Source organism: Anas platyrhynchos, chromosome 8, assembly GCF_047663525.1.
Source record: "Anas platyrhynchos isolate ZD024472 breed Pekin duck chromosome 8, IASCAAS_PekinDuck_T2T, whole genome shotgun sequence".
NCBI lineage: Eukaryota > Metazoa > Chordata > Aves > Anseriformes > Anatidae > Anas > Anas platyrhynchos.
Window position 1 is genome coordinate 36596005 of NC_092594.1, and position 25331 is coordinate 36621335.

At 41.4% G+C, this 25331-nt stretch overlaps 1 protein-coding gene across 11 annotated transcripts in view; it reads left to right on the top strand.

The window, feature by feature from the left end:
• The window catches only part of NFIA (nuclear factor I A), a 371189-nt gene that overhangs the window by 324164 nt on the left and 21694 nt on the right, over positions 1–25331 (top strand). For 5 of the 11 annotated variants that reach the window (XM_038183083.2, XM_038183080.2, XM_038183082.2 and 2 more), the window contains 3 exons: positions 7567–7745; positions 10283–10448; positions 17691–17782. In XM_038183083.2, the coding sequence (XP_038039011.1) occupies positions 7567–7745; positions 10283–10448; positions 17691–17782 (437 nt within the window). The remainder of the gene's footprint in view (positions 1–7566; positions 7746–10282; positions 10449–17690; positions 17783–25331) is intronic. The other 6 variants (XM_038183079.2, XM_072041916.1, XM_072041915.1 and 3 more) reach the window with 2 other exon arrangements.

A 25331-nucleotide genomic window follows, 5' to 3' on the forward strand; every position in this document is an offset into this window, starting at 1 on the left:
ATACTCACAATCCAGAGTAATACTCACAATAAACCCCGAGCCCAAACACAGCTTTAAGCATATTTTCCTTTTGCTAGGAACTCCGTGGGCAAAATGTCCTTCTGCCTCCCACTTGCTACTGCAAAATCTCTTACAGAGGGAGTATTTCCTGAACAACAGGCCCAGGTGCCTTATACCATTCTGGTCTTCAGAGCAACAAAAAGGGGCTGACAGCCAGCCCTGACTTAGAGTTACCATGGATCTGTTTTTTCAGCAGTGCTTAGCCGCCCACCTGCACTTGACTTCAGGAGCTGAGAGATGAACATTCTGCAATTCAGTCCCTCATCTTGATGTCCAGGGGCAGGAACAGATCTTCCATCCATCACATTTAGGGTATTTGAATCTCTCTTGCATTGGTCAGCTAATGATATTTTGAATATTTCAGCTATGTCTACAGACACAACGTGGAAGTAAGTGTCAGTGATACCTCAGTCTTACCCATGCTCAGAGGGTAAGGCCTATTTTCATTCTCTCTCCTCATGAGTGTTGTCTCTGCAAACATGGGCATGCAAGACAGGATCAGATTGAACTTAGCTTACCCATTGTCCTGATGGACATGTTACTAAAAGACCACTTTGCAGCATTACAGGACTTAAGCCATGCATAAGTTTTCCATTGATCTGAATTCCCTTCTGGTCCTAGACTGGTCAGTCTTACCCTCGGCAGCTCAGTGAGTAAGTAGAGGCAAGTCCTTGCTACACTGAATACAAGATTGCTCTACATTTATCACCCTAAAGTCTATTCCTAATGGGCAGTAAGAAAAATGGGGACTTTCAGAAACCTTTGAAAGAGTTACGGGGACACAGCTCCCATTGAAATTGAAAAGCAGTTAATGAATTCTCCCAGGACCTCTGCAAATCCCAGCCCAAGTTTCTTAATTATTTTTTACTTGTTTGGGTAACTGCTTTCATCACAAAAATCTCTGGGCTTAAAGCTATTGTTTTAGGCTTCTATTCTTTACCTCTTGTATTGTATTATACACAGAAGTGTAAGTTCCTTTCAACAAATTTGGATTATTGCCAGATCTCCTTATTAAAAAGTCACTCTTCATATTTCCGATAAACACAGCTGTTTCATGGTGTTTGAAAGCATTTCACATCAGCCAGCATGGTGGCTTAGCCAATTAGTACTCTAATATGGTCAATTTTGAGAATAAGTACCTTTGGGGTACAAAGGGTGGGATACATCTTGCATAATTTGAACTGGCACTTGCATCACTTAAATGGTAGGAGAAAGCTTACAGCATGCAGGGAGTTAAAGCAACCTCGAAGCCTGAAGTAGAAATATCTAGCAGAACAAACTGTTCCATAACATTTCCAGGGAAATGACTTTTAAAAAAATACTTTCTTAATTGTAATGAAGCCAATTATAATGGACTCAAAAACAACCTGATAAAAATGATCCTGTTTCATTATGATTATAATGTTACTATTTCTAGGAAGATTGATCAATGTTTAATGAGCTATTAGTAAACTTAATTATCACTTTATGCGGGAGGTATCTGAGCATTGTGCCCTAGCGAAGCCAATCCACTGTCAGTCTGATCTGATGGACTAGCCCTTGTGCCTGAGAAGGAGCAGTGGTTTTGCTTCCCCAGACCACTGATTCCTTGGGCAGGTGAGGAGTGCAGGGTCTTTTCCTGAGCGAGAAAAGAGCGACACGAAATGACCCTTTTAAAGACTTCAGACAACTTTATGAAGAAAGAAATTTCATCCAATCATCTGGGCTTGAAGGGGCTGGCAAGGCTTTTTGGAAGAGGAGCTGGAAGGCGGATGGATCGATACCTCTCTCCCATACGTTGGGGAAATCTGAGCACTGCAGGTGTGACCACAAAGTCCCTTTACCACATCTGTGAGTTCTCCCAGGGAAAAAGGATCTCCTGTGCCTTTACTAGAACTGTTCTTTTGTTCCAGGGGAAGGGCCTGAGTACTGTATATCTGAAGAAAACCATAAGCTGTTTAAAATCAGCTGATTCTTTATTACCTGATCATTCACTTGAATACAATATATAACTTTGTCTCTTATTCTTTTGCCTTACACATGAGAAGAACTAACCTAATCAATGAGTGTGACAATTTATTAGTTAGTTTGTTATTGGCTACTAGAAGAAGGGGAAACACAAGACTGGACTTCATAATCAAATATTAGAATTTAGCTTTCTGAAAAATCCTCTTACTTCTATGCTGCACAACACCACAAACTTATAAAACACCCAAAAAATCCAGTATAGCATGCAACAGCTGTACTGCCTAATTACTTGGCCCAATAGCAGTAGTTTTAAAATACTGGTATATCTGTTGCAGGCCACCATACATTATCATCTCATTTCCAATAAAAAGTCTGGGATGTTTCAGATGAGCTTCAATGGAATTAGAATCATGTGTGCTCTGAAATATTTATGCTTGCCTTGAGATGGAAGGATAATTCCTGCTGCCTCGCCCTCCCCCTCCAATAACAGATTTAATAACACCCGGTAGTCCAACTCCTCCATACCTACAGCAGGTAGAAGTGAACTTGTGATTAGGAATAGGAATATTTTCATAGGCAGTAGAACCTGTATTTTATGTCATTTAGTGAGGTCAATAATAAAATATAAATGTCACAGGCTGAAAGACGCCATGAAAAATATGGTTTGGCAGCATGGAGCTGCTTAGCGATACATAAATAATAAGTCAATAAGTAAATAAATAATGGACAAAGACCTGTTTTATCTTCCATTTGAAGATCTCAAAGAATTTACAGTCACTGATTGAGACTTGTAATATCCCATCAGAAACACATAAAATAGCTGTAGCCCCTTCCTATGTGCAGAAAAACTTGCATCACTCTAGGCATGACTTTCAGAAGCAGAGACTTTATAATTTTCGTTACACGTTCCTGTAGTTGTGACTAAAGTGTCTTGACTATGGTTACTTGCTCCTTTTAGAGGTAAATACACTTCAACAAAGACATTATGCTGTAGTTAAGAAGTAGGTCTGTCAGTTGAACCCATCTAATTTATTTGGGTTGAGTTCTTAGAAGTTTTAGATAGATAGGTAAAATGTTCCCAGGAAATGAGGAATTTTTGAGACTTTCCATATAGTCCTTTACTTCTTGGGGATCACATTAGTAAATTTAAAACTTCTCTTCTGAAAAGTAAGCATAAGATACAGGAATTTCAAATTTACCACTGATTAATAGGCATCATTTAGATGAACCCCTCATGTTTCAGGCTGTAGGGGTGTTTCTTTAATACTGAGTCTGAGCAAGCCCTACCTGAAAGCAGACCAGGTTTTGGTTTTCTGTTTTCTTGTTTCTTGGGATTCTCACACAGAATTAGATAAAAGCTGATGCCAATAGCCACAATCATAATGCTTTCATGAAATCTCTGATGAGGATGTGTGAGCCATGGCAATTAAATTAAGATTGCAAAGCTAAATACCTGGCAAATACAGAAGGGCTGGGAAAAAAAAGAAACAAAACAAAACAAAAACATTATAGAGATGACTTACGAAGAGTCAGATGGTATAATGGGGAGAGTAGGAAACAAGAGGAAAATGTGGACTTTCGGGGAACATTTTCAGAGGAGTAGGGGAAATAGTAACCTCAATGTGAAGTCTCCTCTACCTCACATCGTTTAATTGATTAAAAATATTTGTGAGGATCCATGAATTTGGAAACATAGCTTTGAAACTATGAACTTGTTAGAAAGGCTATTTTTACACACACTGAAGTTAGTGACAACAGCCCAGCTATCAGAGTAATGGTGTATATATAGACCAGCAGTTCTTAGACTTTAGCATTTAATTCCCTTTCTCTAGTATAAGGCAGGCACACTTGCAGTGTTGATCAGTTTAATGGTAGCACATTCTTCCTCTTACCAAGCATCCCTTCCTACGGCCACTTGACAAATTCAGTATTTCCCAGTCAGAGACTGCAAAAACGAACCTGTTGGAGATCCTTGTTCCACCACTCACTTCTTACATCAATCCATCTACGCTGAGAAAATGAACCCTCAATGTCATTATATGGCACATGCTGATGCCTATTCAGTCTTGTTTCCTTCCCCTGGTCTTTCCAATGATCATCAGGAAGCCCTCTGAGGCTGTGCTGAGGAGCTGGCCAAGACTCAGAAGAGGAACCACTTTCTCCTTCTTGCGGCACCTTACCTTCCTGAATTATTGTTAATATTTCTACATTCATTTTGTTTCTCTCTGTCTTTGGGAATATCACTGAAAAACGCTTTCCACTCTGTTTTCCACCCTGACATGCTGAACAGGTCAAAAGCACCAAAGACTCACTACTTACATGCCTACAAAGACATCGACTTTCTAAATTATCTTGTGCAGAACCATACCTTGGAAAAGTTAAATACAGTGTGGTTTCAGGCCTAGTTTTGAATTTCCGTATGTTCCCTGGGTACAATTTTTTATTCCTTCTTATTTGATAGAAAATAATATTTCTATCTCCTTTTCACCCAGCAGAAGAAAGGGAATGAGTTTGTTCCCAGATGTGTACAAAGTACAGGGCAGTTACTTAATGATTTTATGTCCTATTGACAGACCTGATGCTAAAATGATTTTTTTTTCTAATAAATGATAAAAAAATCCTGATATATTTTTTACTTAATTAGATGTTTTCCACAGAAACCTTCCCCTCTCACTTTTATCTTCATCCTTCATCTTTCATTTGGCATAGAAGAAAAGGGGAAATATGAAAGGAGATACGAGGGAAGAGAAGAAAATTTTGTTTTGTATCAAACAAAGAGCAGAAATGTACACTAATGAAAATTTTGTTGTAGTCATCAAAATGCTTACCACCAACTTCTGTTGAATAAATATTCACGGCAAAATATTTTGACAAGCCCTGAAATTACAGTTGCTTCTGGGAGAAGGTGATGATGCATTCATATCTGTACAGTAGTTATGACATAAGTGTCATTAGAGCAGTTACACCTCAGGGGGTGGTGTGAGTGAGATCAGAGGCTGGCACTTTGGATGGAAACCATCTTATTGAAGGGAAGTGCTTGGCCTGGAGATACCTACCTCCGAGGCAGCACCAGTGGGCTCCCGAGATGCAGGCAGGATGGGCAGTGAAGTCTAGGAGCGGCTCATCTAACCAAAGGCAGTGGTCTACTTCTGGTTGAGAAGAACGGCTCCTTGGAGTCCATTACTTCTGCTTAGTTCTCCATTGGTCCTAAGATAATTAGCTTAGATCAGCCCCGTGGTAGATACCTACATTTAACAAGGTGAATCCCACGTTGTTTTTACCCTTAACAGAAAAATTCAAAGTTACAGCATCTCTGGGGCTCGGGGACAGGAAAATAACCTTCATGTCTTCCTTTGAGGATTTGGATTCTTTTTCTGAAGAGCTATTAAATACGGTATAATTTAAGGTGCGAACTCTTAACAAAACATGTTTGTCTTAAAGTGAGGAAGAAGTAATTCATTGTGTTTGAAAAAAAAAAAAAAAAAGAGAGAGAGAGATAAGCACAGATGTGCAGACAGGCTGAGCAGGCTGGGCACACAGGTGTTTGCCTTGGCCGTGGAGCAGCTCTGAACATCTCCCCAGCGAGGAGCACGGGATGTGCTTCTTCACGTTGCCTTCTCCCAAGTGCAGCACTGTGGGAGGATGTTTCCAGCCTGCACGCCGCAGACCCTAGCTGTTGCAGGACAGGTACGGCCCATGCTATCAGGAGTTTCGCTGGGCACACATCTTCTGTGGTCAGCCAGCTGGAGGCTGTGTGCTCACTTTCGGTTCCTCATCTTTACGCTTTCTTTCGCGGCATTTTCCTGTTGCACGAGACACGGCTCACACCGCTCCTTCCTGTGTTTCTCTTTCTGTTTTAAACAGTCTTCAGGGGAGCAGGCTGGGAGGGCTCACGGGGCTAACAGTGTTACGGGGGGGCTTTCCACAGCAGGGATGAGAGCTTTGCATTCATCCCCTATCAGCATCCCAGGCATGAGAGCAGCTCTTTTTGGTGGTGGTGTCAAAGCAATCATTCCTGTGCAGTTGGGGATAAAGAAGTACAGAGAAGTGCTGCCCAGCCAACCCTTAATGAATGTTTATAGGATAATGCAGTAGGATTCCTTGCTGCTGTCTCTGAGGACATGTTTTATCCACATCTTCAGGCTCTGATTTTGCTAATGGTTTAATAATGCTTAGAACAAAATTATAGTAAAGTGTCATGTTATTAAACTGGTGATGAGCAAGACTAAGAAGCAGATTTCAGTTTTTATTTATCTGAGGCTTTTTCATAACATTCATTGCGAAATGAGTGTTTGCTTGTTTATATTTGATTTTGGTTAACTTTCCTGCATCTCTCCAATTTTTCCAGAAGTGCCAAAGGCTTTTGTTTTCCACTTGTATATTTAACTTACTTCAAAGCTGATAAAAGAGTTTCTGTAGGATATTACATGCCTTGCTTAACCTTTATCTAATCGGGTGTGTGTGGTGTACAAGTATAGTAAATGCACGTGGACACCCCTGAAAGACTACAAGGATAGCATGCAAGGGAGCAACAGGGATACAATGATTGCTGTTTGGTGAGAAATAAGCGATGATTTACAGATGAGCTTGTGCTCAGCCAGATCAATTGGCCATCCTAAAGAAAAAGCAAATTCTCATTTTAGAGGGGAGAGGGAGAATACGTAGCACTGCGAATGGCAGCAGTTGCTACCTCACGGTGACAAGTAACAGTGGAAAGTACTGTGAGCTAACAAGGGTCCAGCCCAATCCATCTTGAATGGCAAAGGTGTCACGGAAGGTAGGAGAGCATAAGTCTGTCTTCAGCTGCACTTATAGTACTGCTGGAATCGACTGAGGTCAAATTTGTCATTGCCAATGAGCTTGTGTGCATTACACCTTTACACCTTCACTCCAGCACATTTCCAGCTATCTTTTTCACAGCCGGCTCGTTGGCCTATAAATTCACCAAATTAAACGCCATCCGTGAATGCAAGCAGGAGGCTTGTTGAAGATTTGAGCCGAACATTATTCAGGAGAAATGTAAATGTAATTTTCAAAACGATCTTGCCACTTTGTGCATGTTCATTAGATGAAAACAGATTACTTAAAATAAATGTTCCTAAACCGAGGTAGAAAAAAACCAACAACAAGAAGTGTTAGTGCATCTTTAAATTACCAGCCATTTATAGTACAATATAAAACGGATTCATATGTGCAAATCCAAGCTACACGAAATGTCAATTAAATCAACCCTAATTTCCCAAATACATTTTTTATTGCCTGATTGATCAGGGCTGCTCTTAAGGTGATGAATAGTTTTCGCTTCACAAAGGCCTGCTGATTCCTTTATACATGTCCACTGAAAACAGAGAAAATCCTTTTAAATGTCTAGCTCCATTTGCTTTCACGATCTAGATGAAGTGAGTGTAGGACACAATGTGGTCTAATATATTAATTGTGAAGATCAGATGTATAGACAATACTGTACAGTTAAAAAAAGACTAAAACTACAGTAGATTTAAACTGTTTTCTTTTCCAAAGGCAAAACTCTATATAACTTCTTTGTTTTCTTTCCTATAGCAAGTCCACATGCAACACCATCGACTCTTCATTTTCCAACATCACCCATTATTCAACAGCCTGGGCCATACTTCTCACACCCAGCAATCCGCTATCATCCTCAGGAGACTCTGAAAGAGTTTGTCCAACTTGTCTGCCCCGACGCTGGTCAGCAGGCTGGACAGGTGGGGTTCCTAAATGTAAGGAAGCTGTTTTTATTTCTTCAGAAGTGTTTGTCCTATGTAAAATTAACCATGGGCTTATGGGATTATTTTAACAGCATGTTGCTCACAGGAACACACCTTGAATAGTGGTTGGAAGGAAAAAAAAATGCTGCTTTTGCAAAAATATTTAAAAAACCAACAAAAACCTCCCCAAAAAACCACTCAACCACATTGTGGTGAAATCAGCTTAAACTGTCAGAGAAGGCAGTGATACAGTGACCTTCTGGGTCCCTCCACAAATGACTTTGCTGCATGCATTGTAACCCTAGTAGAACGAGGGTTAACAAAATATGAAGGCAGAATAATTTTTATTAATTATTTTTGAAGTTCAGGGGAGAGCGGGGGGGAAGGAGCAGGAAAAGGGAGGGTGAGAAACAGATGTTTCAGATCAGCTAAGTTCATTAAAAAAAAAAATACTGCCTTATAGCACTTTAGATCAAGTTGACCAGTACTTGAACTCAAGATGTTAAAAGTACAGTTTATTATGGTTTGTTATTTCTGTAAGCAGTTATCTTTTCCCCTTATCTCTATGAAAAATTAAGCGGAGTTCCAAAGCTTCAAATAACCATTTTCATTTTTTTAATCAAATAAAGTGAATCATATTGCTATTATTGAAATAGCATTCCGGTCAAATACAGAATTTATAAATTTATGTAAATCATATCTAAAATAATGCTCTGAATATTTCATGAAATGTAATGCCTGTAACTTTTTCCAGCCAATGAAGTAATAACTGGCAAAATTACTGTTTCTTTCCTGACATACATACGATTGAAAGTGTTAATGAGAATTAGTTTAATTATTAGCATCTAATTTATTACACTTATTTAATAAGCTATATTGTCCTCAGTGTTTTCCTTTCCCTAGCAGAAAAACTGGCTCTACTTATTCCAGCCAGTACTGGCTTTGAATAATGTCTGCAATATGTTAGCAGATACATTTATGTCTAGACAACAAATCAATATAGTGCTTTTCTTTTTCCTTGAGTATTCATTTGCTTAATTTATCCCAAACCATTCAGCATTATGAACTGTTAGCACACTCACAATGAACATACAGCAGGGGTCTTCTTGGCAGGAAAGGGACCTAATTGTGAGACAAGATAGTGTTTGAGAGATGTCACTAATATATTAGTTTATTAATGGTACTGGATGTTGGAAAAATAAATATCCCTGAAGGATTGCTTCTTACTGCAAACACTAGTAACTGCAGTCTTTGAAGTCGGTGGGAGTGCTGTTAAGTTAAATGCAGATGAATTTGAGTCTTATTTATGCCCTAAACCATTTTTGCTCTAGCACAAGTGTGATTTGCACCTACACGACTTTAAGGCTTTTTGTCAGTGCCAAAGCAGGTGAAATGAAAATAAGGTCCCAAGTGTTTGCCAGTATGAGTATTTTGTCCCCAGTAATTCAGGCTAATGGAAACCCTAACAGGAATTAAAATATTATTTTCTTTAGCAGTACTTAGAATATGGATCTCTATTTAAAGCTGAGCTTTTATCATCAATGGAAAAGCGAATGCTCGTTGCCAGAAGAACTGCAGTGAGATCAATTTGTAGAGTGCTGTCGAAAGTGATCTCATCATTTTTGTCACTAAAATGGAACACCTGATTCACAGGCTGTCCTATTTTCTCTTTATGATGGCATTTGGCATCTCTCTGTATGGTTTTCAAGTGTCCAGGCTGTATTAAAATGTAAACTTAACAAGTTGGAAGGGGGAAGGGGGCATTGTTTTTTAAGCCTGTTTCTTGAATTTGTGATACTTGAAAATGCTTTTACTCATGGACAGGTTTTTCTGGTGATTAACTGAAAGACAACACCTGTGTAGCTAGGCCTGTTCCACCTGTGACTGACCACATCCCGGACTAAATATATGGGGGTATTTTTCCTAATGTGCCAAATGAAGCAGCTCTAAGTTCAGCTGTTTCTCCACAGAATTGTAATGGCAACTAAGCTGAGCTACACCATTGCTAACTGAAAAGGGATGTGGGAGTGTAGTTACTTTAATATATACTCATTCATTTTTCCTGTAATAAGATATCAGCATGACTTTTAAGACCACCAGAAATGCTTATTTTTTCTTTTAATGAGCAGTATCTTTAAGAAATTTACACTCAAGTCCTAGGCACTGATATCCTAAGGGTATAGCAGAGTCACGAATCTGGGACATGCAAGGGATTGAAAATACTGCTTAAACTCTCGCTGAGCATGAGTTAGTGGCTGCAGGAAATGTAAAGAATGGTAGAATTTAATCCAGAGCAACCCAGACCAGTTGCAGTAGGATAAATGTTTAAAAATGAGAATTTCTTTAGTTTCACAAGATTCACAGGGCTTGAAACAAAATTCCTTGAAACCAATGGAGAATTAGACACAGCACTTTCTTTGCCACCTCTTTTTTTTTTAAAAGTAATTGTAAATATAGTGCACATAGTTTGAAACTGGACTGTTATTACCGGAGGTTCCTAATAGCTGGTTTTTAGTATAATTTTTGTCTGTTTGCTTGTTTTTTGGCAGCCCAATGGTAGCAGCCAAGGCAAGGTGCACAATCCATTCCTTCCTACCCCAATGTTGCCACCACCACCTCCGCCACCAATGGCTAGGCCTGTGCCTCTGCCAGTGCCAGACACAAAACCTCCAACTACATCAACAGAAGGAGGGGCCACCTCTCCCACTTCTCCAAGTAAGTATAGATGCAGCGGGAACCAAGGGCTACCAGCAGTGCACAATGTGCTGCTTCATCGTGTATCTCCTGGTCAGAAATTAGGACTGGATTAGTTCTGAGGACATAGGAGAGCTCTGATCTGTATAGGATTGACAAAATTCTTAGCCTGTTTTATATTAATGAGAGTTAGCCGAAGGTTACAGCTTTATAATTTTGATGGCATTTCACATACTTACGTATAAGAGAAATCAAGGCCAGTAGCTAAGTTTTGACACAGACCTGGGACCTTTGGGATCTTCTGTGCTGTCATGAGGAGGCAGTTTGGTATCTCAAGACAGGCTTTTGAGGATAGATACTGCATGGACGTCAGACAGCTAGCCTCACAGAAAGCATCGCTGCTTATACATACTGGGCTAAACTAACAACCCTTTTGAGTTCTCTTCATTTATAGTTCTTTTGGGAATAAGTCTTCTTAGATTAACCCAGACGTCTTTCCCGTATTACTTGGTTCCCGAGCCCTGCGTTTTGGGCAAGAAGCTATGGTATTTCTTAGGCCCAGGGAGAAAGCTTTCATCCTCTCTCCACCACCCACACGGCTCCCATATGTATTTTGTGTAGCCACAAGTCAAATATACAAATTCCTGGATACACACTTGGGGATACCACTTTGGACTCACTCTGCTGGGAAACAAATGCGATTCAGCTGGGTTTGATGCTTTAAAAAAGTCTGGATGTTCAGGGAGTTAATTGTGAAATGATTTAATGAAGCTATGCTCAAACTGACATTTAAAAACAAAAGGGAAGCTTTCAATGCTTTAATGGCAACTGTAGGGGACTTGTTCCACAGTGAAGGGAGTCCAAATAACATCCACAAACAAAAATCAATCTAATCGAAAGAGCAAATCCCTTTGTGTGCTTTTCAAGCTTATTATTTAAATGCTATATGCAACCGCTGCTTGATGGTCAAAGAGGTATTGGCTATTCAGAACATGCGAAGCCGAAAACTTCTAAATCTTTCTATACTGTTCAGGAGATTTGCACAGGTTCCATCGGGCATTTTTAAAATCTGGTAGTTCTTAGGGTTTTGCATTTCCTTCTGCTATGTGAAAGTACACAACTGCAAACTAAGCAAGACGCTCCAGCTTGCTTAGGTATTAAACTGGGTTTTAGTATGAGACAGTCTGGTAAGATTGTGAATGTGATCTTCTAGAATTAGAACTTCTAGAACTGATCAGCAAATTTTTGTTGAACCAAGAAGTTGATTCATTCCCTCCCCTCCACTTCTCTTTCTGACCTAAGCCCAACACTTGTGCTATCAGGAAGTTTTGACGCTTTCTGACGGGAGATACCATCTTTTAAGTCCTATCAATAAGATTCAGCAGTGGAATCTAAAAGGTTAATGTTTAGTCATAGTTATCAGTGAATACAGTCAGCAATGCCTTACTATTTCCTGGTCTTCAGAACTGGGAAAAACGAAACTAGGTCAATGTATATGTGTCATCACAGTTGTGACTCAGTTTACTGGCAGCGTGTGGTATCTAAATGAAAAAAATTCCCAACATCATTTCAGCAGTAACCTTAATACTTATATTTTGTGATACCGTGATCATGTAAACAAGCTAAATGCGTGTTTGGCCTGATTCTCAGCTGGCATCACACTTGGCAGTTGTCCACTGAAGTTAGCAGAACACCACCGATCGGTATCGGCTCCGGCTGGTCACTGTGGCTGAGTGTTCAGCAGGCAGCTGCCACATTAATTGGGAATCGAGGTTTCTCAAGAGCAGCTAGTTAATGGTATTTAAACAAAAGATTAGGAAAATAATTACTGTTTGTTAATTAGCTACGCTGATATCTAAACATATAGCTCTGTACATATTCAAGCATGCATCTTCCTTTTGGTAAGAAACAAGGGTTTTGAATAACAGTGAATTGAGTTGTAAAGAAGCATATAATTTAATTTAGGGACAAATTTTACAGAAAAGTAGATTGTAGGGAATGCTTTCTAAGAAAGAAATCGCATATATACTAAAGCCAGAAGTGGCTGGCCACATAAAGAGGAAGACAAAGTGAGGTTCCTAGCCTTTCAGAGAAAGTTTACCAGGAGGGTCCACTGGACATCGTTTGGTATGCCAGTCAGTACCAGCCTCCCATTTGTGTCGGTGTTTATTTTTTTCTTAACTAAATATTAGCCTCCAAATAGCAAGTGCAGATTCACCAGAGTTTCATAAAAGCTGCACAAAAAGGTACCTTCCATGGCGACGAACTGCTTGAGTGCACCGTTTCGGGGAGTGTCGCTGGGTTATGGCTGACTGCCCTGCAGAGCTTTAGGATATTGGAAAGTCACTTATGCAACAAAGACAGGAGTGATGTTAGAGTTTGGCCAGACTCTCTCCTTAGCTGTGTGGGGGAGAATGAGCCCCCCTCTCACCCCCCCAAGGAAATGGAGTGAAAGGGGTTGGCATTTGCTCCATTCTCCTTCCCTTTTTTGGTCGAGCAGAAAGCCCTCTGCAGAAACAAAATGCAGTTACGGCCCTACCAAAAATTGGAATATGGCCCTCCTGAGGGGTGCAGGAGCCAGGAGCAGCTGTTCAATACAGCGTGGCCTCCTGGGAACGAGAGCTAAAAATCACAACAAGGTGGTTAATGATTCTCAGAGCAATAGTGAAACTCTCCAGCTGTGACATTAACCAAAACATGAACATTAGTGCTGTCCAAGGAAGGAAGAGCCCCTGGAGATGCACCCCGGGGATTTGCCACTACTGGGTGGCCAGGCATGCTCTGGGAGTTGAAAATTTCAGCTGCAGATCCTATCCCTTTGGAAAGCCAGCATTTTGCTCAGTGAGATGACACAATGGAGATGGGATCCATGAAGTTTAGGAGGGTTCATTTTTCCTCCATAAAAAGACCTTTCAATAGAACACATCCTTGATATCAGACACAGCCCCAAAATTGCTATCTTATTTCAGATCTTCTCTCAGTTTTGTTCTGTTGGTAACCCATAACAAACACAAAACAATATTTTTGTCAAACTAGACAGTTTTCTGGGCTTCATATCTCATTGCCCAGAGAAAACACCACCTCCACTACATGCCGGTTGGACTTTATCACTATCATAACTGAATCTGAGTGTTAGAATCTGTGGCCTTCATTCAGATGCAGAGTCTAAGATATTGTCATCCTGTACACCATCATTTCTAAAAAGCATTTTCTGACTAAATGTTATTTTCTCAGGTTTACAACTCTGCATGGGGGAAAACTTAGCTATTTTCCCTTGTTGGGCAAGATTGTTATCGGTTAATGTCCTCTTGCACAAAGGATTTTTCGTGTTAAACAGCATTTGTGTCAGGATGAGAAGGATGATCTGGTGGCTGCAATGCTGGATTCATAATCAGATTGGATTTCTCTTGCCTTCTCTGCTATGCATTGACTAAGCACCCTCTGGGCAAGCCATTTCAGCTTTCTGTTCGCTCCTTTCCCCTTCCATAAAATAGAGGGTGATGACTATATCATTTAATTTGTTAGAATTTGCGGTTCTCTCTAAGATACTCAGCTGCAGAGTGCATTGTGGTAGGAACTGCTGTATTGCACCGTGTTCCTCCAGTTAATTCTCTTGCTAAACTGACTTCGAGTCCTCTGAAAAAAAAAAAGTACAGCTTTTCCTATCAAGCACATGTACCTGTTGATTTGGTCTGTAAAAGAGAGAACTAGTGGTACACTAGATTATTGCTCATCCAGATTATCTTTATCAACCAAAAGTTTTTTCTTTTCAATCCAGAAGTGATAACTAAAATATTCCTATACTTAATAGATATTATTTCAGGAAAGTATATTTTAAATTAACATTCTGCTACTGCTGACAATTTTAAAATACATGACATTCCAAAACTGTTTGTTTGTCTTGTCTTTCATACAATTTCTTGCCATTTTGGCTAAATATCAAAGCTGTCTGTGTGAGCAAATGTTCTTTCCCTGCCAGCTCCTGTTTTGCTTGTTCCTGAAGTGAAGCATCATAGCAAATTTGTGGCATCACATTCATTTCCTTGGCTATGGGCTATGATGTTGCAAACAACCCTTAGTGAATTCCAGTAGCAGAAAGACTAGGCTGGGCAGGAAGATGTTCCTATGCAAGCCCAGCGGGCCAGCTGTCAGCTAGTGCAAAGTACTCTAGTTCTGTGCAATTCCCATAGAGCAAAGCTGATAAAGATCAGGAGATCTGCCTCAGAGACCCAGCTTCTGTTCCCTTCCATGCTTTGGCTTTTCCTGTTCATAAAAAGGAGTGTGTAGATCCCATGGCAGGTCTAGCATACCAATGTATACTAAAACTTAATGCAAGTAAACTGCAAATTAACATCGTGAGTGGTTTGCACCACCCTAATCTCAGAACAGAGGGCAGAGATCATAAGTGGTAGGACTTCCAGGAATCCCACCCTGATATCAGACAAGGGTGTATCTAGGAGGACACTAAGAACTGGCAAGAAACCATGTTGATGATCCTCTGAGCAGTACTTGATGTTGCTCTCTTTTCGGAACAAAGTTTCCTGTGCTGTAACAGGAGTCACTGCTAATATGTATCCCGTGTCAATTTACTATTCTGAGCCAAAATGGCCGGTTACAACCCTCAAACATCTCATGGCATTTTACAGCAAAGTGGGATTAGCATCTTGGGAGAGTCTGGTGTAAAGCCTGCTCTGCACACACGCTCCCTGTAGTTTTGGTGCTCTTCACTTCTTGGCTCTAGCAATGCAGTTATATGCCCTTAAGGAAATACCAAGCTGACATCCGAATATTTTCAGAAAGTAAGTTAAACATAGTTTGGAGCATTACGGAAGAAAGGTATACACAGTAATTCACCCAGAAAGGTTTGAGGGGACTTTTGTACAGATTACACAGTTTTTGAAATGCTTCAGAATCTGTTTGAACACAGAAGACATTTAAGACAGTGTTCTGATGGTTTCCCTTTGATTTTCTACCAAATATAACAGCATAAGTATCTGCCAACAGGGAACTGTAAACAAGATCTTGAGTTCCTTCCCCTCTGAGTGGAACTTACCTTCTCCAAGGGATTAAATGGCCTCTCCACTCATTTTGTTCCCTAAAAGTAGACCAAAAGAACCAAAACTGTCTGATTGTTGAGCTTTTAGTTAATTTTCCCAACTGTAGAAGGAATTTTTATTCTTGTACAACATAGGGCTCAGTAGTTAAATTAAAAAAAAAAATCTCACTATAAAACAGTGCAGAAAAAATCTTTATACGTGATACCAGTAACAGAGATGTATCATTTGCAAATCTGTGGCTTCTTTGAATTATTAAGCAAATGAAGACAGTAAAAAGGCAAGGAGAACATCTCACCAAATCTACTCAGTTCACTTCTTCCTTGATTTGAAGATAGGAATAACAGCCAACGTAGCTGTTTGTACTCTACTCTGCACGCTGCACTGCAGTTTGTAAAATCATCTTGGAAAGCTCAATTCATGCCCTTAAAAATTCCTTTAAATCTCTGTGATGGACAGGTGTTCCTTGCATGATTTTTGCAAGTACTAGCAAAGTGTTTTTGAAAGAAAAGCTCACCTCACCAGAAACAACTGGGAAGATTTCATTCTTAGAAGTTAGGAGTGCCTTATCTCCCCTCAGATCAGAAAGAAATGAAGATATGCAGTTCCTGGGGTGACTTCAGGGGAATGCTGTGTGAGAAAGAGAAGCTGTCTCACTTAACTGTAAGAAAAAGGCATCAGGAATGTTTGTCAGATTCAGATAGAGAGCAAAGGGAAGGATGCACTTCTGCATTCCTGTAGACTTGGGAACTCCTCACCAAAGAGTTTTGTGGGATGCAAAAAGTTTGCACGGGCAGGAAAAAAAAAAAAAGTTTGCACCAGTGAGAAATCCCTTGCAGGCTGTTAAGTACAGGGCTATTCCTCGGCTGAGAATACTCAGAGAGTAAGAAAGACTATGGAAAAATAAATTATGTGATTATGCATCTGCTTATGGTCCCTGCAAGAGAGAGGACGCTGGATGAGACAGACCATTGGTTTGATTCCATACTTTTAAGCCAAAGACTCCTCCAATCTAATGCCTCCTCACCAAACATTTTGCCTTAAGAAAGGCAACAGGCTTCATCTACTCAGACAACTCAGTGTCTTCTCTGACTCTTAACTCACTTTATTTTTCTGTAACGTTGAGGCCTGAACATTATATTTAGCCTGACTGGAATTTGGCAAGTAACTTTCCTTTTAACATTGTTTTTTTGTCTCTTCATTGGATAGCTAGATTGTCTGGGGATTTTATTCAGCAGAATGCATTCCCATAAATATATTTAAAATAGACAGAATCACTGTTTGTATTAAGGCATCTATTCAGGTTATTTGAATTTAGATCTGAATGTGCAAAAACTGCACAAAGGTGAAGATTGCAGGGGGGATTCTCAAATGAGAGGAAGACTGAAAATGCATTGAAAGCTTTTGAATTTGGAAGTACGTGGCATTGTGTACGGTTGCAGTGGAGAATATAATGCAACAACAAAATCATTAAAGTACTTCAAGTTTGGAAGTAATCTGGGTTCTTGGCTTGCATTGCATTTAATAGCTTTACATTTATGGGAGCCATTCCAGTTTTTAAAGGCAGCTCCAGCCTTCAGACTGATTGCACTTACCACCCCAGTGAAACTGCAACCCATTAATTTTTTACCGAAAGGATCTTCCTAGTTTGTCAAACACATCAAGTGAACATTTTAGAGAGTGCAGACCACAGCAGTATGAAAAACAAAACTTTGTATTGAGAGGGACTGCTGGATTAGCACGAACTAGGGGTCCGATTCTGTTAATAAACTCCTCAGTACATTTGCTGCTGTACAGATCCCATTAGAGCCAGCAATACCACACGTCCAGGGGTAATAATAGCCAGGGATATGTGCAATACCAGGAGCTATACAGGTCTCTTGTACTGTCTGTCCCAGCACCCAGAGGCCTGCAGCAGGTCTCTGAGATGGGGAACGGCACAGAGCAGCTGAGCACCTTTCTCCCAACGCATGGCATTGCCTTGTTGTGCCAGCAGCCAGCTCCCAGCAGCCCAGCTCCCTACACGTCTACACCCCACCACTAGGACCAAGCCTCTCCAGTGTCTAAAACCAAACTCTCGCTCTCTAAAACGTTTTGCACATTTCTATGTTAAACATCTGCTTAGGTGGCTCTGAGACAGTGTGTTTTGGTGTTGTTCGTGTGCAATCTAGTGCCGCTTCCTCAACGCATGTGTCCCTTCCCTTCACAGCCTACTCGACACCCAGCACCTCCCCCGCAAACCGATTCGTCAGTGTTGGACCACGGGATCCAAGCTTTGTAAATATCCCTCAACAGACTCAGGTGGGCCGCTTTCGACTTCTCTGTATGCCTGCAGCCTCTTCTTCTTCAGTGTACTCTAACGTGTCCCTCCGGAGCCAGCTGCATTGCCGCTGTCACTTCACCCACATGGTCTCAGTAACTACAGTGAAATGTCACTTGCAGTTTGTTTGTCTGTTGTGTTTTTTTGGGCTTATGTAGTAATAACGCTGCTTTCGTAACTGGAAAGATCTCTCTTGCTTTCTAAGATATTGCTTCTAGTGCACATTTTGTTCCCCTGGGACTGAGTTTTCAGACTTTGACTCCAAGCCGTACCCTAGGCAGTTGCATTTAATTGCAAACGCAAAAGGAGCTGAGAGAGACCCATCAGGTAACAGTGCACCTTAGTCCCCCGCCGAATCCAACGGGAGGTTTTGCCAAGGACTTCCACATAAAAAAAATAGACTCGAATTCCTGGTTGGCTGCTTGCATGGTGGGTTTTGAGCAAGCAGGCGATTTTGTAATTGCAAGCACATCTGTTTCCCTACACAAAGAGAAAAAAGTCCAGTTGAGGCAGGCCTATAAAGCTGGGTTAACTGAATTCATAGACCTGCTATGGTCGAATCAGAAGCTCAAGTAAACATTTGTGTTTCTTTAGGAGAAGGACAAGGTTTAAATGTGCTTTTTCCAAGCTGTATCAAATTCCCAGGGTCGATTAAGAAAATAGTTGTTGGCAGTTTTGTTAGCAGCTAATTTGAGCCAGATGTTGAAAAAATTAAGTCTATGCTTAATATCACGTTATCATGGGGGAGAATGTATAAAGAAGTGAGTAGCAGTAGTGTTTTAGGACAACTTTAGTTTGTAGTTTTAAGCGATTGCTTAACTACGTTACAATTCTTTCAAAGGCTAACATCGAGAAATATTTGTAATTTTGTTCTCAGCTGGCTGGGATGACTAAAAAGTAATAATTTAAGTAACTAACAAACTGCAGAGTACTACTTCTAGCTCTTATAAGTTCTTTCAAATCAGTTATATGCATTTGCTCAATTAGTGTGCAGATTCCTGGCTGGCGCTTGCCACAGTCCAGTGTATCCATGAAGATGGACTCTTCCTCGTGACAGCTCCAGCACCTATGCTGTCAGTGAAACACCCACGTCACTCATTACCAAAGATTTTCAGTTTACAGGGCAGCAGCCAGATGCCTGTGAACACAATGTGTTTTCTTGCTATCTGTTCTTTGTGTACAATTTGTTAGGGGCTTTAGTTTATAGCTCTGTCGACAGCACAGGTTAAACTGCATCGGATCTCAAACCTTCTCTGCATTAAATAGGGTCACAGAGAGTACACCAGCAGCGTAGAGCAGGGTTTTAACTCATCAGGTTCTGATTTTTTTTTTTACACATTAACAAAACGCAACCTGCACCCCTACTTTTTAGGCCTCTTCCTTTATTTGGTTCATTTACGTGACAAGTTTTAATGTGCCTTCACATTTAAATCATATTTCTCCAGTCATCATGGAAACAACTGAAATGCACACAAATACACTGAAAGCAGGAAACGGGAATGTTAAGGTATACTGTTAAAGTCCTTAAGCATTTGGTCTTTTTCTTCATAGCTCAGGAAACTTGAAACCCTTTGGAGAATGCTACATTACCTTTTCCAAAAGACTTGAAAAACAACTAGTTGGTAAATTGATTATGTAGTAAGACACAACAGTATTAAGTCTCCAAAATATTCTAAACTTATTTGCATCCTGCAGCCTAGGTTTCCCAGATAAGTTTGTTGACTGTAAACTTTTATCCTCCTTATTTATGACTTAAATCATTTTAAAGTGCTCTAGCCTTACTTTAAGTGCTTCTATGTAATGCAGTGTAGTGAATAACAATGCTGTACAGTGAAAAACAATACTGGAGCATGGCTTTCAATTAAAGTCAAACATGCTGCAGTGGGTAAGGAGACTGACTTCCAGTCTCTGACTCCAGCTGCATCTCCGTGCTTCTATACATCATTACACCACCACAACCCACTTGATACTAAATATATAATTTATCAGTAAAGCTCACTACTTATTCATGAAACAACTCTGAAGTTGACCATGTTTTAAATCATAGGAGTGAGGTAAAAATACGAACTGCAATGATTTGGGATTTACTTAGCATTCCTCTAAACAAAGACGTGCTTTTGTAATTTTTTTGCAGGACATTAGTGTATAAATTAGGAGGATCACTTAGGATATTTTCAAAATGAAAATATAAAAACAAATAAGACTGTGTTATTAAAAGCAGCTGGGATGGCTGCTTTCCATCAGGATTTTTATAGCACATTCAGACTCGGGCTAAGATATGGGTCCTGAGGACCACGAACAGTCAGGACACACGGCTTCCTTAGACAAGAGGAAGCAGTGAACACTGAAAGCTTCTGAAAATCAAGCTGGTAGCTAAAATATAAGGGTTAAGCAACTCCTTACTGCTGCAATCAAAAAAAAAAAAAAAAGACTATATCTGAATGTCTTTTTTTTTTTATGATCAGCGATTTGGTTGCTCTGATTTTCTCTTTCAGCTGGTGGGTCATTTGACTACAGGCACCAGTTATACATTGTGGTTATTAGACTTAAAGTGCTGCAAAGGCGCGTCTGTGCGCGGGGATGTGGCAGTGGCGTTGTGCAGAAGTCCCATTTCCCATACATGGGCATTCGCGGGCTTTCACAGAACATTGGAATAAAATCGCAGACAAATGTACAACAGCATGGCAGGGTTTGAGCAAGGATCGTTCTGTCCTGTGCTGTTTTTAAACAACCCAAACCAGTACATGCCTTTCTTAATGGGCATTATAAAAATTAGCAGTAGACATTTCCATTAGAAGCATGTCCTAATTTATGTCAGATTGCTTCAAACATAATCCCTTAAAGGAATTTTTTACCATTTATATAATATTTTACTTAGAGAAAGGCTGTATCAACAAATGTTGTAGCCAGACTACATCTTCGTGACACAGGAGACCAGGAAATAAACTGATTTAAGTCAGTAGTTCTGATTCAGTAATGAAAGCCCCAAAAGGGCTGTCGGGTTTGCCAGTTCTTAGCCACTTCAAAACTTTTCAGTTGGTTTGCTTTTTCAGATGCTGCCTTTGCTCACCCGCTCCGTCACTCTGCCGCTCCGGCGGCTCACCACATAATTGTCCTATCTGGGGGGTTGTTTGAATCTAAATTTCTGTTTGAGCTATTAGAAGAAACACTTGACTTGGCATCCTCCGTGTATGTTGACATAAAGGCACAGGTGTTGTAACCTTTGCTTGATAAATCATTTACTTTTGCTACTTGACTTGCAAGCAATATGGGGGCATCAGCTTTTTAACTGCCTTTTCCATATGCAAATCAGAAATACAGTATGCCCGGGGTACACAGGCTTTAGTTTCAAAAGCAAGCTGGTCTAGATGCCTCATGACTAAGTAATAGATCTGCCTCTCGTATTGCCAGGGACTTGTAATAAGGAGAGCAGTAGAGGAATGGGAAAGTACCATCACATTAATTAGGGACTAACCTATCAGTATCAACAACACTAATAGAGAATAAAGGGGTCTGAGTTTGTTGTTTTTCTTTTTTTCCCTAACCAAGCGATAAAAGCAATTGTGTAACACAGGATACGTGCTCACAGCTTGCGCAGCAAGTAACACTAAACTAGAAACCTGCTCTTGGTTTGTGCTGTCACTCGCTGCTCTAAACGGCGCTGGTCAATCTCTAATGCCCTCACTTTGCTCCGTACTATGAAATTCCTCTAGGGATTATAAGTACTCTGTGTGCTGCAGCTCCACTTCCACTAAACATCGTTTACTAGACTGAGTCCTGTTTGCCACCTACTTACTCTACATCTTCCTGGAAATTGTACTTGGGATGCTAAAAACAGCTCCCGAGCAACACACGCCTATTGCATCCAATCCCTCCTACCTGACGGGAGCTGTGTGCCCTGCAGGGTGAGGTTACTGGGATGCACGGAACAAACACTGCCTCCCACTGCAGCCACCTAGGCAGAGGATCAACTGCTTTACCACCTGTAAGAAACTGGATGCTTTTCTGCTCTGCTTAAGAAAGAAAATGCATCGTATACCCTCTTGACCAGCTGCTTCAGGAAAAATCCCTCTCTAATGTAAACATGCTTTATATCACATTCATCCCAGTTGGTTTCTAAAACTTAGTTAAGCATAAAAAAAAATAAAAAATATTCCCATACATTTCTCTAGGAAAGGATAAAACTATTTGCTAGAAGAACAGAAGTAGCAGCTCTTCCTAATTCTGCCTTTGCAGGATCTCAGAGCTAGAGCCAAGGAAGCCAAGGTCTTGTCTGCTCAGACTTCCCCTGATGGGGCCCTACAGCCACCCAGCCACAGTAGCGCTCTAGACAGAACTAATCCTTTCTAATGGAAACAATTAAAACAAAAAGCCCATAACTTTACCTAGCACACCACAATAAAGTATAAGAAAAGAAAATAAAGAAAAAAAAATAAACAAGCTTTGCTATTTGGGAAAACTACCAGGATGAACAACAGCAAGCTCGGAAGAACAGCCCCAGTCCCCCTTTTGCCTTATAGCCTTAAAATGACCAGGTACTGAAACACTTCTCTGAAGAGTAATGCTGCCCTATTAAGTTAGGGGGAAATCACTGAAGTTCAGCAAAAGGGATGCTGTGTTGATAGTGTAAGGAAATAACTTCTCTAGATCTGCTCCTGTTCTCTGCATTTCCTGAATTAGATACTGGTATCTTTGTAGCTTCTTTTTTTCAAGCTTTTCTTTATCTCTAAAAAAGCCGCCTCATGCCTCAGGTGCATATACAAATCTAATTGTGCAATTACTTTCTTTTCTGGGGACAAGGGAAAGACTGTTTTACTTCCCCATAATCCTTTTAGAAAACAAACTGCAACCTGCGATTTTTCACTGGCAGCACTTTAAAACAAAGGGCACGCGGGGAAAAAAAATGAGCTTTATGCCGTGTCCTGTAGGTTAGCAGATGTGAGCTCTGTCAGGCAAGGGAGGGAGGCAAATTCCAGAGTAGATGGTCCTTCTGCGATAACAGCCAGTCCGCGCTGCCTAGACACTTAATTCGGAGGAATGCGGTGCAGGTGATGCCCCTCGCTGCGGCTGGAGGCGGCGCGGGCAGGGGGGAGGCAGGGAGGCAGCCTCGCAGGTAGCAAGGGCCGAAACGGTGGAGGGTTCATAGATCAAAGTCAGCACCTCGAGTGGGAAGCTAATGCAGCTCCTCCAGAGCTACCGCTCCTGCGGCTGAAAACTGCACGGCTGTTCTGTGCCCAGGTTCCATTGCCACCCTATGGAAGAAAGAAACCAGTGCACACATTTTCCTTTTTGACAAATAAAACATGTGCTTTGCTTCGCGGGGATTTTCCTTTTTTTTTGCTTCTCGCTGAACCTCTGCCACGGCGCCCTGCCCTTTGCACCGTCAGAAAGGGATGCCGAGCTGCCAGCCTCGTGCACAGCTCGTGTTGATGGGCTTTATTAATGAGTGCCACAAGCTGCCTGTCCTTTTCTGCCTCTGCACCCTTCCCTCTGTCTCCCGTTTCCCAGAGCCCAGGAATTGCGCTGGGCAGACACGTAGCACCTGCTGGCCCGCGGGGAGGAAGGGCAAGGTCAGGATTTCGTGGTATTGCTGCCGTGTGCTAACAGCTGAGCCACCGCTTCGCCGCACCAAGCAGTTCGTGTCCAGAAGTGCAAGGGGTGTGTGCGGTTTGTACATGGCAGGGGACGTGCAGAGAACATGAGAGGCCGCAGGAACAAGATCAGGCCTTTTATTTTGGGGGTTCTGAGCAGGACTATTTATAAGCCAGGCCAGCGCTACTTGTTGCTCAGGTGACTGTTCCTCCCCTGGATAGGAACACTTATCCCGAGGGCTGAAAGCACCACTTGTGTTTGAGCATGAATGAAGATGAAGAACACTAATTTAGAAGCATTTGTTTTAATCAGCTCAGTCCCCCGAGGACTACATATTCCGTAAGGTAACCTCAGTAGGCAAGCACGTGTGGCTTTGGAAGAAACGTAAACTACACAGCACTTTTAAGCAGGGCCTTAATTACCCCTCGCCTTTTCTTGGCCCATAGCAGTGAATGTAGTGGCAGCTTCAGAAGGTGATTTGAGCCCAGGAATGATGTCTGACCTGGGTGGAGAACAGAAATTTGCTCTCCCAGCAGAGCTGCAGTGTCTGAAGCAGCATCAGAGTTTTAGATTGCTCCAGGTCGTCCATGGGCCCCATGCCCTTGTGGATTGCTTTCCTACTAGAGATTTGTCATATATATGAAACGAGAGACCCAATATGGAGATCAGAGACAGAAACATAAAGAACAGTTGGGTGCGTGAGGAGAAAGTTGTATGTGTGACCACAGCTTACACCAATTGCCTGGGCTGAAGGGCACTGAAGGAGGATGGGTTCTTGTGGGCTTAAGCCCTACCGTGACCACTGGAGTTACAGTGCCTGATCAAAAACTGTCCTGCTGCAGAACCAGTGGCACCACGCTACTGATACATGACCTGAGTGCTGGTGCTGTCTTTCACCTTTTACCCTCCAAGCAGCTGTAGAGGTCTGACCCTGAGGGTGGTCTGGAGATGGCTTTAAAAAGGTGACACAGGTCTAAAAGTGTGAGCACAGCGAAAGCAGTGTCAGTCTCTATCAAGCACCAACAGGTCTCAGACCCTGGGAAGCTGAAAGATTTCGGATTCTGCCTTTGCTTTGTGTTTAGCCATATTAAACTCGCTCTTCTCTTTTGTGGAAATCAGTTGAGGAAATGTGGGCTGAATCCTTTGCCGAGTTAAAATTGAGATGGTTCCACCATGATGGGAGCAAAGAGCCCGCATGCAGTCGTGGTGCTCTTGATGTGCCCCTGATCACATAATAGCTCTGTAGCCACAAGTCCCCAGTGCTGCACGAGTGTGAACGTGCTGCTCTGATCACAGCTGCTAATGACAGTCCGGTGTGTGCTCCACAGAGAGGAGATACAAAGGTGACCAGAAATCAGGGTCACTTCCCAATTCCCATTCCCTTCAGTGTCTGTTCAGCTCAGTGCACAAAGCCCATTTAATTGAGCTCTCGCGCAGAGGGGCAGTATGAAATTTCACTCTCAAATCAGTTCTTAAAAAGCAGCAGAGAACAGTATGCCTCAGGAAGAAAGCACATGTTGCACTATAAAGGTAAAGGTTCACAGAAGACTTAGTACCATCATGTGGCCTTATCTTCAAAGTGGGTTGGAGCCCAATCAGTTCAGAAATGCCTGGGTTACTCCTCGGCAGGGGTGATCCTTTTTCCTCTGCTTTTTCTTCCTCCTCCTTGCAGGCTCCAGTGAGCGGTTCAGACTTTTTTTTTTTGGAAACTAACACTAAGCATCCTATTTCCAATAGATATAGCATGCAATTATTTACAATGGACATAGACGAATTTCCCAAACTAAGCTATTAAACTTACTGCATTTTTCCCCTCTTTACAATAAACAGGAAGCCTGTGCGTAAGGCACCCTTTCTGTGGGTTTTATGGCCATTACTTATGCTCCACAGTAGGGGAGAAGAGAGAGAAGAAGTAAGTGTGGGCCTGGTGGGAAGAGT